Raw genomic sequence first — 13,225 nt, forward strand, 5'->3', positions numbered from 1 at the left:
ATTTGTAGATTACAGTGCCTTGATTCATGGAGCTGTTTCTTTGACTGATACTTCATCTTCGGAGTTCTGCCACACTCGCTCATCCAGCTGTCATTGAACCGACTTGTACAATGGGCCTGACTCCTGGCCTAGGAGCTAAATGATGTATCTGTCTCGACAGCCCATGCTCTTTCTTCATTCAGCTGTGAGCTTGACGAATTCCAGCTGAACCAACAGGAAAATGAAACAAAAGGAGTACGAATCACCATCTAAATTCAAAATTGAAAGGATCTCTAGGGTACCGGCCTCTGTTCTGACTTTTTGGTGAATGTCCTTGAGTTGCGAATCATATTGACGGAGTGTATCCTGAACGATATCGAGGAATCGGCTCTGGGATTTGGGAAAGTGCACTGTTCGATCTTCGGATGTGATCAACGGGCTGTTGAATGTGAATCTTTCATTCTCCCAGTCCCTTTCATCTTCACGCTCCTTTTGATACGTCTGCTTCCCAACCTCTATGTGATATACAGATGGTTCCAAGGTGGCCATCCCTCCCCTGTGGAACCCCAATGTCTTCTACAGTAACCATAGCCTCATGATGATGTTTCTGGTGAAGCTATAGGTCATGCAGATTCTGCTGATGTCCACTCATCATCAACGTCTGTCGACGGACTTGGTAGTATCTGTGTACCCTTTTCCCTCCTCTTGACCTTATATTTCTTCACTCCTGCGGCTCTCCTTTTTGGTTCGGGGGGCAGCACGGCTCGACACTGATATCTTCCGCTTTCTTCATTCGGAGACAATAAATACAGCATTTAGTCTCTCTGAACTTTACAGACTAAGCCGACAGTCTCTTTCCCGCTTTTCGGGGGATGGTTATCCATACTGTCTTAGCTTGACGACATGGAACCATTGTCTATTTCCACCTCCGTTTTCAAGATATTGTGAGCGGGAACCTTGACGTTCAGGACTGCGACAATAGCTTCATCTCCCTCAACACTACAGTCTCCCATGTTCTAGATCTAAGCCGGAAATCACACCGCAGCCGACCACGCCTTATGATCCGGATCACCTGGCCATTGTGCATTGCAGGTATCGCAGCTTCAGATCAAATGTATCAAGACTGGATCTCTATCCGTCTTCGAGAGCTTAGAAGATATGGGCAAAATTATGATCGAATCAGTCGCCGATTTGACGATATTATCCAGGGCAATCAATCATATTCTCATGACAAAGGGGCCATTGGTATCTAGACGCCTAGTTCGCAAGCTCGATGTACCTGAACATTCTACCCAGGCTCTATAGAACAGTCGCAGAAGGGTCCCTGTGTATAGTGACGCGTAAACAAGAAGATTAATCCTCCAGACATACAGTCCTCGTACCAAGTGCCCAAACTTCCAGGCGACTCAGACTGTCTCACGGCATTTCATTGTAGATTCGATCCTGCTCTGACGGTTGCTCTAAAAAGTCCGATGGAGGCTCTTGAGGCAGCTGGTTGTTCTCCGCCCACTGACGAATGGCATCAAAGTTTTTACATCGGTGCTGGGTATTGAAATCAACGTATGGCTCTGGACTCTCTGGGTATATCCAGATTTGACCGAGGACTCCACTGTCGACCGTGCACATGAGCTGTTGACGGAGGATATCAAGGCAATGGGCTGTGATGAACGGGATTAGCTCAAACATCTGCTGTGATAACATGAGAGAAACATACACACATGTCGGCGGATGACAAAGTCATCATTCATGAAGGGCCCTTCGCCCTTTGCGTGGTAGTAGTCATAGTTATAGTACAGTGATTGGCGAAGGAGGTTCTTGTCAACATCAGTACTCTTTATTCACAGCACAGCACCGAGGAAAGGGAGACAGACCAGGCAATGTAAATGGTGCAGACCCTCTAGATTTACGGGAAATCCTCCCCCATACTTTTTGTTGATCTTCACTTGGTCGGTAGCAAGTCCAGATCGTTCGGCATCTCCTGGGGGTATTCGAACACTGCGATCTGAGAACATAGATGCGGTTAGCTTGCACTGGAGAGCTGGGGGGTGGGGGGGGGGGGGGGGATTTTGGAAACACACAATTGACACCCAAAGACTCCCACGCTGCATCGACCTTTGGGCTGGCATCTTGTCGGAAAACATTCTCTTTCAACAGAGAGCCATTGAACTCTTGCAGGGTATATTGAACCCCAACTTCCCTCATCACAGTTGCTATATTGCAATCAGTCCAATGAAGAGATGGTAAGCCAGGACTTGATCTCACAATATTGGGAAACGTGTCTACTGCAAAGGACATCCAGATCCCCACGCCAGTGGAAACCGAACAATGCCCCGACTAGAAATCCCAGAACAAGTGCGCTCAATTGCAAGAAGTGTGCAAGATTCTTACAAGTGTATGTTGTTGTTTCATCGCGTTTGGTCCACAGAATACCCTCCTCGGCTAGAAGTCGTTCATGAGACTCTTGCTGGGTTTCTTCAATGCTAGAAGACCTTTGGGCCATCATTTTGCGTGTCTCTGGTAAGTCTGTGTTGGAATGAGCAAAGACAAACCGTGTTAGTTTCAATTTTCCAAGAAGCAGACAAAATACCTTGTTTTCGTCGCCAGCGCCAGACCGTCATTCCACGGACTTTCCCAGGTTTGACACTGACTAGCTAGGTAGAGATCAAACCCCCAAGAGAGTACCGGGGCTGACGCAACATCTGCCCTGCATGTCTTACACGTTTTACAGGCAATGAGTTCACCAGCGCGTGGTGCTTGGGAAACGCGTGTTTTCCCTCAAGGGGTCCACTGCATACAATATGGACCCATAGCTCATTTACCGAATTGTATGGCTCAGGGGTGTCTTGTCATTGAGAAGATGGACGCCATTGGACTGCGGATGATCTTCATAGAAGGCGATTGATCCCCTTGCGGACAGAATATGTCACTTGTTTCCGTCCTCATGCGAGGTTCATGCAATTGTACAAGCTACCACGCAGCAAAGTCTGGGCGTCTAGTTGAGATGATCATGTCGACTCACTTGTCGTGGCAAACTGAGATCATCGCGGATCTGCTTGCTTACCCCCCGTAAGGCAATATAGGTATTGGCGACACGTTGGCCATCTCTCCCTTGCAGCGGCATTCAACCCTCATCAAGCCTCACCGTGAAATCGCGCGAACAGAGCTCAGACATTGTTGTCAATCTTTACGAGATATATTGAGGAATACTCTCAAGCTACGTAAGTCTCGAGTCCGGAGCCGGGCTTGCTCAGGTATAAATACAGATGGACAAACCAGACTTGAATTATCATTCTCGAAGCAAAACGATCTCTGAATCTCAAGATTGAACAAGACTACCAGGCGTTATCGCTCAATACTCGACTTGAATGCTCGTCAATTTGTCTCTTATCAATATGCGCTACTCCATGATCAATGGCCTTCTGCTGTTGGCAATCTCCCCTTTGGCTGCCCTTGCCCTTCCCGTGGACCCTAATGACCAGACTGGTCAATGGGATCCAAATGGACAGTACCGAAAGGGTCACTGGCAGAATGGCGTGTTCGTTACCAACAACGGCGATAATCGCTACAGCCAAAATGGTCAACTCAATCAGAATGGCTATGTTGACCAGAACGGTCAGTGGCATGACAATAGTCGGAATAACCAGAATGTTCAATACAACGATAACCAGAATGGCCGCTGGGCCCGCCGCTCGGTTGTAAGCCAGCTTCGCAGCTGGCCTAATGACAACCAGAACAACCAGAACGGTTGGACAGACAGCAATGGCCAGTGGCATGACAACGACCAGAACGGCCAAAATGGCTGGACCGATGCCAATGGGCAATGGCACGTCAATTCTCAGCAAAATGGCTGGACTGACCAGAACGGCTGGACTGATGTCAACGGCCAGTGGCACTCCAATGATGGCACCGTCCAGCCCCGTAACTGGCCCAACGATAACCAGGGCAGCCATAATGGCTGGACAGACGCCAATGGTCAATGGCATTCCAACACAGAGGATCAGAACGGCTGGACCGACCAGAATGGTCAGTGGCACGCGCACCAGAAGCACCAGGCTCTCCCCCACCAAGCAAATCCCATCTCTACTGAAAAGAGCAACCCGACGGGAGCCGAACGCGAGAACACGGCCAGTCCATTGAGTGCAATCACTCCCCACACTCCCCACCGCCGCAGCTGGCGTGACGCTGGCAACGACAAAAACAGCGACGACAACCGCAGCGACTGGAACCGCGATAAATGCGACCGCGATGACTGGAACTGCCGCAACAAAGGCAATCACATTGGCAATGACCGCTGCCGTGACAACAACAGTCAGAACTGTCGAGACCGCGGCATCCCAACCACTCCCAGCACCATCGCGCGCAACTGGCCCAATGACAATAATGGGTTGAGCTCCGCCAACAACGCTCAGACTACCCCCAGCTCCCGGAACGACCGGTATCAAAGCTATGGTAACTACAAGAACTATGGCTCTTACCAGAACTACCCTGTCAATGGACAGAAGCAAGCTCAGAGTAAGGGCACCACGGCTGTCACTGGGCAACAGGAGTGAATACAACGCTTCGCCGTGAATCCAACCCGGAATAGAGCTCTAGGATAGGAGCTACAAGCTCCAATCCTTTGATGGTAGTCGGATGACCGAGGAGGACTAAGTTTGCCTCCGACTTAGAGGAACCGATATTTGCATGAGAACACGAACCGTATACGCTCCTTGACTTTTTTGTGGCTTTGAATGAAGAGTGATATTAGTGAGGATCATCTGACAGAATGAGATATGAGTTCTTTTGAAAGCTTTTCCCTTTCAATACATATAATGCACCGAGTCAGCCGATAGTTGTGTACTATTGACATGTCTCCTCTTGACGATCTCGCCCTGTTTCCTCGTTGTGCCTCTGTTGCATTAGGGCTGGGAGCTCGATAACTATTCTTTGCGTACCCTGTACAGGGAAAGGTTGATATCCCAGTGAATATCAAGTATCACATCCGAGTCTCGGTTTTTGTGCGGTATCCAGGTAGATTTTGAGCCTCAACTGCAGCATGTACAGTGCTTCGGGTGACTTCTCTGACTAGAGCGCGGGATCTGAAAGCAGCGAGATAACCTGTCAGTTAATTAGCATTCTGCACCTACCGCTGCATATGGATTTGCGATTTGGGTCAGTTTCAAGAAAGACCTCGATTCATAAAGTTGGCCGCCCAAACATCGGGTTAAATCGCGGGCTCCAGAATGGATTGCCGAGGCAGTGGGTTGACAAGAACAAGAACCACTCGTGGAACTCAAAGCAATTGATCGCCCAAGTAGGTTCTGGGTCATTCCTATGCTCATGCGACCGATAGAAAGAAATGTCTGCCGACACACTCTCCACAGTTCGTAGTCTTGCTGTCACTCTGCGACGCCCTGGAAATCATACTGTTCCGATCACCGGTGGGCTTTCGCCTCATCTCATAGAGTGGGTCACTTGTGAGAAATCGCACAATCAGCCAGCTCTGTCGGCCCCGGTCTACAGATATATCCAACCTAGTCTTTCGGGTACTAATTGGTGGAACGGCGACAGTTTGAATCCACGAAAGACCCAACTGGGAAAACACGCGCAGAATGGAATTTGGCCGTAAAGGGCCAAATGAAGGTAACCCGGCGAGTGGCGCTCATCCATTCCAAGAGATCAAGGCAGTTGAGAAGGCAACCAGGTCGAGAGAGGCTTTTGACTGCATTCGAGAGGAATCGATAACCATATGCCGATATATACCCACTGCCTGAGTCCCATGCAAAAACAGGGCGAAACCAACAATCAAAGCAAAAGAAGAAAGTGAAACGAGGGAGAACCCCCACTTATCCCTCGTTCTCGTCCCTTGTGAGGAGAGTGGGATCTCGGAGGACCCCCTCTCCGAGTCGCCAAATTCGTGAATCTGCCCTCTCCGAATGAGATTCAGTATACACCAAGGGGATAATCCATAGCCCTACTGGTCTGATATGTCATCCGCGGCGTATTTCCCTACCAGTGAAGGGCAATTGGAGGGGTTGAATGCAGGTCCTGGAGATATCTGGTGGATGCTGCCCTACTGCCCTACGTGGGCCTGGGTCTCCATGGGCGAGATTAGCGATCACCCTAATTCACTTCCTAGCTTTTTCTGCAAATTCTTCATAGATTGGCTTCTGCGATTCGAACCTTTTATTGGAATCCTTGCATAACGGTTATCTCGCAATCTTGGCCAAAAGAATGGGGTTGATTCCGTTGCGATTGAAAAGCCCACCCCAATATGTGCTAGCATGCATCCTATGTTCAGCGAATGGGATCCTTTTTGGAATGGACACGGGCATCATTGGGCCTGTCACCGACATGAGGGACTTCAAGGCCTCATTCGGGAGTATCCAGAACTCTACAATTCATGGCCTCATCGTCTCATGTATTTTGATTCCAGCAGCACTCTCTTCTTTCTTCGCTGGCTATGTCGCCGATCGGCTGGGTCGCCCAAAGGGGATCTGCATCGGCGTTTTTATTTTCGGCGTTGGAGCGGCCATAGAAGCAGGAGCTATCGCCCTGCCCATGTTCATCGTTGGTCGCATCGTGGAAGGCGTTGGCGAAGGTCTGTTCCTGGGAAATCTGGTGGTTCTGATTTGTGAAATTTCACCTACCAGTACTAGGGGTGCTCTGACAACTGGGCCTCAGCTGGCCACTACTCTAGGCCTTGTCCTGGGCTACTTCATCAGTTATGGAAGTTCCAGCCTCCAGTCCTCGCTCTCATGGCGGATGCCGTTTATTCTTCTTGCGGTCCTCTCCATGATCCTGTGTGGGGCGTCCCTTGTTTATTTACCCGAGTCCCCACAATGGCTGGGGCTCCACGGTCGCTATGAGATGGCCGAAGAGGCATGGGATAAATTGGGGGTTAGTCATACAGAGCGTGAAAAAGTCGCACTGCAAGTACGGACACAGGATGTTGAATCTAATACCGAAACGGTCGAGGAGAGAACCATCAACAAGCTGCTTGCTATCTTCTCCAAAGATGTGTTGGGCCGGACCATTCTGGCGGTGTTTTTGATGGGTATGCAGCAAATGAGTGGCATCGATGGTGTCCTTTATGTAAGTCCAATTCCATCTCTGGCCCTGGCTTGCTGTGACCAACAGTGGCTGACCGGAACTCGATAGTATGCTCCGCAGTTATTCCAGAAGGCCGGGCTAGCCTCATCAGAAGCAAGCTTTCTGGCCTCTGGCGTTTCGGCGCTGGTGATCTTCGCCGTGACTATCCCAGGACTCATCTATGCCGATAAATGGGGCCGCCGAAGCAGCATTATCTATGGCGGGATAGTGATGGGAATGCTGATGTTTTTGATGGGTGGCCTCTATGCTGGGAATGCCGTCCACAAAACCAATGGCGTTGGTCGCTGGGTTGTGATTGTCTGCATCTATCTTTTTTCGGCTCTGTATTCGCTGACCTGGGGTATCTCTGTCAAGGTCTATAGCGCCGAGATTCAGCCTCAGCGAACACGGGCATCAGCTACCACGTTAGCTCATTCAAGCAACTGGGTCTGTAACTTCCTGGTGGCATTAACGACACCCATTCTCCTTGCAAAGAGCAGCTTTGGGGCGTACTTCTTGTTTGGCGGGTGCTGCGGTGTCACAGTGATCGTCGGCATTCTGTTTATGCATGAAACAAAAGGTCGAACCTTTGGGGAAATTGAAGAGGCTTTTAAAGGAAAATCGCCTGGATCACAGAATAAATTGTGTCGCGGTATGAGCAAAGCTTAACAGTTGATTTGCGATTGAGACGTCATGATGCATGAATTGTGATTGTATCTTGAACAGGGAAAATACACAATCACCCCCGCAAGAAGGTTTCCAATAGTTGAAAGAAAAGGCAGAATAGATATGGAACTCAGGTTCCTCCATCGTTCCTTGTGAGGATGATATCCCTTCTGGCACAATTGGACCGTTGCACTTCGGCCAGTGGCATGCTATATGCACGTGATGAGATCAACTGCTCGCGACGTCATCGCCGAGTGGCAGGCTTCCATCACGACTCAGCTACACTGATTTCCAAGTTTGGCATTATTCCCACTCTCTTCACATCTCTCTTCATAATGTCTGCCCAGAAATTCATCCGCCCTGTACAAAACATTCCGCTGATCCGCCTTGGGGGCCGACAATTGCAGTCGTCCACGCGGCGATCACTCCCCATCTCTTGCTCGCTGCACAGCCTGTCAAGCTCTAAAAAACGACGAGCCATCAACAATTGCCCTAGATTCTCATACAATTACCAGTACCCCCCTCAAACATCAAAACGAGAAGCTTCACCGACCTTAAAGGCTCCACCGGGAAAGCAGAAGCAGATCTCCTTGTCGAGGAACTGCAAGAACTGTACGAAATTGCCAAAGATGAGTTTGAAATTGCCACCGAGAGCACCGACACATCGACAATCTACGCTGCTTCAGACCGCGAGTCTGCACGTGATGCTCTGAACCAGTTGTCCTGCGTGTACAGTCTATACACTGGTCGGCCCGGGGAAATTGATAATGGGGCGGCTGGGTCATCCTCTGATAGTGAGGAATTAAGGGACGGTCCAATTGTTGAGACCAATTACAATCCTGCAGATATTCCACAGGAGGTCAAGGATGAAGTGCGTCGACGCGTTGGGCAGCGGATCCGGGAGTTGAAAAATGCCGTTGAGTTTCTTGAACAGCGGGCTATGGAGGACTGAGCTCTTTTTGTTGTATAGTCCTTCAGAATGATGTGTGTTGACATGGCATACTAAAAAGGCCTCGCTTCTACATCTGATGGCTGAGTTTGTACTTCATGTGTGTCTTTCTGGCACCCCTGTCACATATTTTTATACATGCATATGTAGGTACCTTCATTGATCAAGTATACAGCGGCAAGCCATATTGGGTATATTGGGTATATTGGGTCTGCAACATCTACGACTCCTAGGCGCGAGTACTATATCCGAGATGGGAGTTCATAGCAAATCATAGAATAATTCAGCAATTGATCCTTGGGCCAATCAAAGAGCTGATTGCCCTAGACTTCTAACATCAAAGCACATTAACAAATAACAAAAGATCCCTGCAATATCGAGCCTAAGTGGTATCAAAATTGTTTTTGGTTCTCGAAAGTCCTTGAAAAATCATCCATAATGCGCCTGACCACAAAAATCGCCATATCCCGTTGTGCGGTAAAACAAGCGAATCACGAAGGGGGAAAATAAATAAGTGTCTCTAATGAGGTATATTGTCCTTAGACAAGTGTGAAGGGGGTCATCGTGAAATGGTCGGTGTTCGGTGATGGGAGCGCCAAGCAAGTTTCTTGTTTATGTGTTGTCTTCTGGTGACGCTTTAGCTGATCTATGAAGTATTGGCCCGTTAGCATGTAGGCAAGAAGAAGAGGTTTAAGTCCGGCAGAACTCACCAGGACGCGTAAAGCTCTTGGTACACCCTGGGAAAAGACATTTGTGTTTTCGCTCTCCGTGCGCTAGATGAGGTTAGTAACATTCGTGAACCATCGACTAATGGAGTATCATACTAAGTCGGTGACTAGACATATTCGATGACTATTATGAGGTTAGAAGATGTATTTATGCTTGTATAAGGAGCAACTCACGTCACCCGTTGTGAAATTGCACCCCGGCCAAGTGCATTTGAATGGCTTTTCCCCGGTATGGGTCCGCGAATGTGTTTCTGGAATAGTCAGAGACTGATCTGAGTTCAAAATTCGAGCATGACATACTCAATTCGCTACTATCCGTAAATGATTTACCGCAGTGTTTGCAATTATAAGGCTTGTCACCTCGGTGGCTGCGCTCATGTCGGTCTAATGTTGCCTGCCGAGCAAATGCCTTGCCACACACCGAGCACGAGAAATTTTTATCTAACCAAGTTGGATTCGTGTCAGTACACTGAACTGGCCGTTCTTGCATCGCGAACGGAACAAAAGGAAAAACGAGAAACGAGGGTTCCCATACAGTTACTGTGTGTGAGGAAATGGCCCTGAAGCTTGGACTTCTGCGAAAAAGGCTCATCCGGACGATGGCATCCTCCCCAGCAGCAGTAATACCCATTGCCCTTTGCGCCATTCACAGTATTCATATGATTGACAATGAGATGCTCTTGGAGAGCACCACAATCAGTGAATTCCGCACCGCAGAAAGTCTTGATTCCATGAATGTCTGTCGACCACCTGCACACATGTAACTCCTTGTTATTTGGAGAGAAATCCGGTGTAATCTGCGCGGATGACACATCACCTTCCAGAGGTGGCGGGGTCTCTCCTGGACTGGAGATTATGTGGGAACTGATACTCGAGCGAGATTGTCGCGAATAGGGAGAATATGGGTGAGAATGAGCGTGGGTGTGCGCTCGACAACGATGATGGTTGCGATGGGGTCCTTTGCGGATGGTTTGCAAATTCAGGTCATTAGGGTTTTTGAAGTGGTTGTGGACATGACGATGTTCATGGTGGAAGCAATTAGTTCCATATGAGGTGTCGATTTTGGGTTTTTCGAAGGTATCAAGGCAGTTCTGGGGCTCGGGTACATGTTGATCTTGACATATCGAGAAGTCGGAACACATTCCAAGCATGTGGAAAACTTCCGCTGGATTGACTTCGGTCTGCAGGGGAGCAGGTGGTGCCGCAAACATCACCTGCCAATCTTTCTGGAAATCATGGCACTCAAAGTGGCTATGTACATCCTGCTCACAGTGGGTGGCATGCGCTTGGTACGTGGATAAAAAGCTTTCTTGTTGACTCGGGTCGGCAAAGCCAGAGAGCGGATATTGCATCGATTTGGTCTGATGACTGACGGGATGATTTCCAAGGGCCGTAGAAGGAAAGATTCCCGTGTCTAATGACAGTGAAGAGTTGATTCCAAACAGAGCATCAAACCCACAGTCTTGACTCTCTGTCCCGTCGCAGCAGTGGTCTTCGAAACATAGGGGGTCAATGCCTTCACAGTGCGCATCGTCGCAGTTGTCTTCTTTGCAATGCTTGGTATCACAATGGGTTTCGCAATGGGTTTCATTGCAGTTGTCATCCCCACAATTGTCATCGTCGCAGTGAGCAACTGAGCATACCGTGGAAGTATCACATCCCACAAATCCGTCACATATTGACCCACAGTCTAACGCACAGTCATCTACATCACAGCAGGCCTCATCAACCTCGCAATGGGGTAGCGGTGCCTGATTTTGGTGGTTTGAACAGTTCCAATGATGCTGAAGGGAGTTACCCGAGGAATGTATTGTGTCCTTGCCGTCGATGCGGAGGGCTTCCCAGTTGCATTCAAGGCAAAAATCGCCATCTGGGGGTTGAGACGCCATGATGATGCACGGTTCACTTCTGGTGGTCGAGGGAACGTCTTGGGCCCGCGATCGAATCAGATTAGCCAAGAACGGTGTCGACACACCAGCGTCGACAGCAAACAATGTAAAGTAAACGCAGTTCGAGAGTTGAGAGGTGTACGACTGTAAGTGGGATGGTAAATGGCAGTCAGGTACGATGCCCCGCCGCAAGAGTCACGTAGCCAGGGGTCACGACGCCACGAAGAGTGACGACCACTTGTCGGGTGTAGCAGCAAATGTATGGTGTATCACCAAATGATCTTCCCTCGCGGTGGGGGACGTCTTGGGATCGTGTAATGCGCTTAAACCGGTCTGGGCGGCTGAGAATAAACGATGCAATCGGAGAATTGGTCACGATCGACGTACAGTAAATGTGAACAAGAGGACCTTGGAGAATTCACGGATGCAGAACCAAAGACCGAATCGAAAATGGGTGGAGGGGATCAGGGGGCATAACCTGATGCCGACTCCCCCCAGTGCAGCCGTGAGGACCTTCGGGACGCAGGTGACGATGAGGACCTTGGGGGTTAGGCGTCATGATTTTTGAGCAAATCGCAGGGTTTCGGTGATCAACGTTGCGGGGGTTGGGTGTGTATATACGAAGTAGAACTGCAGACAATATAAGTCTCAGACCAATAGAATCTGCAGTATACAAGATATCCTCCCAGCATTCCGATGAAGAATTCCTTGTCCCCGCGGAGGTGATCGCAGGTCTCTGGGACATCCTGACTAAGCGCCATTCTGCCCCTTTGACCCGCCCTACCTTAATATTGGGCGACTGGTCTCTTTTTCCTGCAGTTTGAATCGGAGATATATCCACACTCCGTACTTGTGAATAGTATGTATCCATATCCTCCTTAAAGTGACTTATCCATCGTATCCGCATCTCACTCTAGTTTAGGGGGCTTCTCTAGGCCTGACTTGTCAACATCCTAATGTTAACATTCTAGCCCCGGTGACCGCCTTCTCCCCGGATCGACTATCAGCTTATCGCCATGTGCCAACATCCACTTGAGATGAACTACGAACTACAACCCATAACCCCAGAGTAGCAGTCACAGGCTTCTCTCCAGGGCTTGATTCCAACCCATTGCATTCTATTGGCTACATAAAAAAAAATTGATCTGGTCCTCCAGGACTGCAGCCGGGGCTTTAATAACCAATCTCTCTCCTTCCTGTGCCTTCTCCCAGATTGATCACAACAAACGCTCTGATCTCGTTGAATCACAATACGATCGACATGGGCAACCTCTGCTCGCGATCATCCAATGAGCCAGATCCTTTCAGTCAACCAGGCCGTGTAGTTGGCACCAACTCTTCAGGTCGGGATGCCGCACCCCGCGCCCCACTTCCGACCAAGACAAACTGGAAGGCCACACCCGGACGCACCTTGGGTGAGAGCAATACAACTAGTAGCGTTGCAGGAGCAGATGAGGCACGGGCAAACGCTGCAATTGCTGCACAGGTATGAGAGCCAAATTCGGGACTATGGTCACATGTATGTTGCTATACAGGGTGCGATTGCTGACTCTTGGCTCTCCCAGAAACGCGCTGAGGGTATATCAGCCAATAAGGGGAAACTGGGGGCTAAACTAGCAGCTCAAAAGGCGCAGACGCATGCACAGACATTAGATCAAGTCAGTCGGACAGAGAGGGCTACACGAGATGCAGATGGGGCAGAGGTGGCTAGAAGATGGGAATAAAAACAGAGCCATGCCAGCTTTTTTACTTCATTATCTTCTGCTGTTATATCCCAACCATTCATTTGTTAGCGTTGGATTCTCATGATTATTGCGTGTCCCTGTAGCGTTTGGGTGGCAGGTTGGCTGTTGGTCGTCAGTCTTGTGGTTATTTCGACTGTTGATTGACAAAGGTCGAGATCTCATAGTTCCAATGATGTCATAACACCTTTGTTTAGAGGG

The 13,225-nt window shown here is 49.2% G+C and overlaps 6 protein-coding genes across 6 annotated transcripts; 3 read left to right on the forward strand and 3 right to left on the reverse strand.

The window, feature by feature from the left end:
• Positions 1-174: 174 nt before the first annotated feature.
• Positions 175-528, reverse strand: N7457_000791 (uncharacterized protein; the record flags this gene model as incomplete). Its single annotated transcript, XM_057171859.1, has 1 exon — positions 175-528. One exon carries the CDS (start codon positions 526-528, stop codon positions 175-177), a length of 354 nt encoding a protein of 117 aa, XP_057035762.1.
• Positions 529-1,395: 867 nt separating this feature from the next.
• On the reverse strand, positions 1,396-2,482 carry N7457_000792 (oxidase ustYa family protein; the record flags this gene model as incomplete). The annotated part of the gene is made up of 5 exons (XM_057171860.1): positions 1,396-1,637; positions 1,694-1,793; positions 1,851-1,981; positions 2,058-2,189; positions 2,242-2,482. 5 exons carry the CDS (start codon positions 2,480-2,482, stop codon positions 1,396-1,398), a joined length of 846 nt encoding a protein of 281 aa, XP_057035763.1.
• An 889-nt stretch (positions 2,483-3,371) lies between these two features.
• N7457_000793 (uncharacterized protein) lies at positions 3,372-4,529 on the forward strand (the record flags this gene model as incomplete). Its single annotated transcript, XM_057171861.1, has 1 exon — positions 3,372-4,529. One exon carries the CDS (start codon positions 3,372-3,374, stop codon positions 4,527-4,529), a length of 1,158 nt encoding a protein of 385 aa, XP_057035764.1.
• Positions 4,530-6,192: 1,663 nt separating this feature from the next.
• On the forward strand, positions 6,193-8,668 carry N7457_000794 (uncharacterized protein; the record flags this gene model as incomplete). Its single annotated transcript, XM_057171862.1, has 3 exons — positions 6,193-7,053; positions 7,120-7,702; positions 8,232-8,668. The coding sequence occupies 3 exons, from the start codon at positions 6,193-6,195 to the stop codon at positions 8,666-8,668; spliced, it is 1,881 nt and encodes a 626-aa protein (XP_057035765.1).
• A 536-nt stretch (positions 8,669-9,204) lies between these two features.
• N7457_000795 (C2H2-type zinc finger protein) lies at positions 9,205-11,282 on the reverse strand (the record flags this gene model as incomplete). The annotated part of the gene is made up of 6 exons (XM_057171863.1): positions 9,205-9,311; positions 9,376-9,438; positions 9,490-9,517; positions 9,568-9,644; positions 9,694-9,834; positions 9,929-11,282. 6 exons carry the CDS (start codon positions 11,280-11,282, stop codon positions 9,205-9,207), a joined length of 1,770 nt encoding a protein of 589 aa, XP_057035766.1.
• Positions 11,283-12,543: 1,261 nt separating this feature from the next.
• On the forward strand, positions 12,544-13,006 carry N7457_000796 (uncharacterized protein; the record flags this gene model as incomplete). The annotated part of the gene is made up of 2 exons (XM_057171864.1): positions 12,544-12,768; positions 12,848-13,006. 2 exons carry the CDS (start codon positions 12,544-12,546, stop codon positions 13,004-13,006), a joined length of 384 nt encoding a protein of 127 aa, XP_057035767.1.
• Positions 13,007-13,225: the final 219 nt, after the last annotated feature.

The sequence above is a fragment of the Penicillium paradoxum genome, assembly GCF_028828445.1.
Source record: "Penicillium paradoxum strain IBT 22861 chromosome Unknown utg000002l_segment0_segment0, whole genome shotgun sequence".
NCBI lineage: Eukaryota > Fungi > Ascomycota > Eurotiomycetes > Eurotiales > Aspergillaceae > Penicillium > Penicillium paradoxum.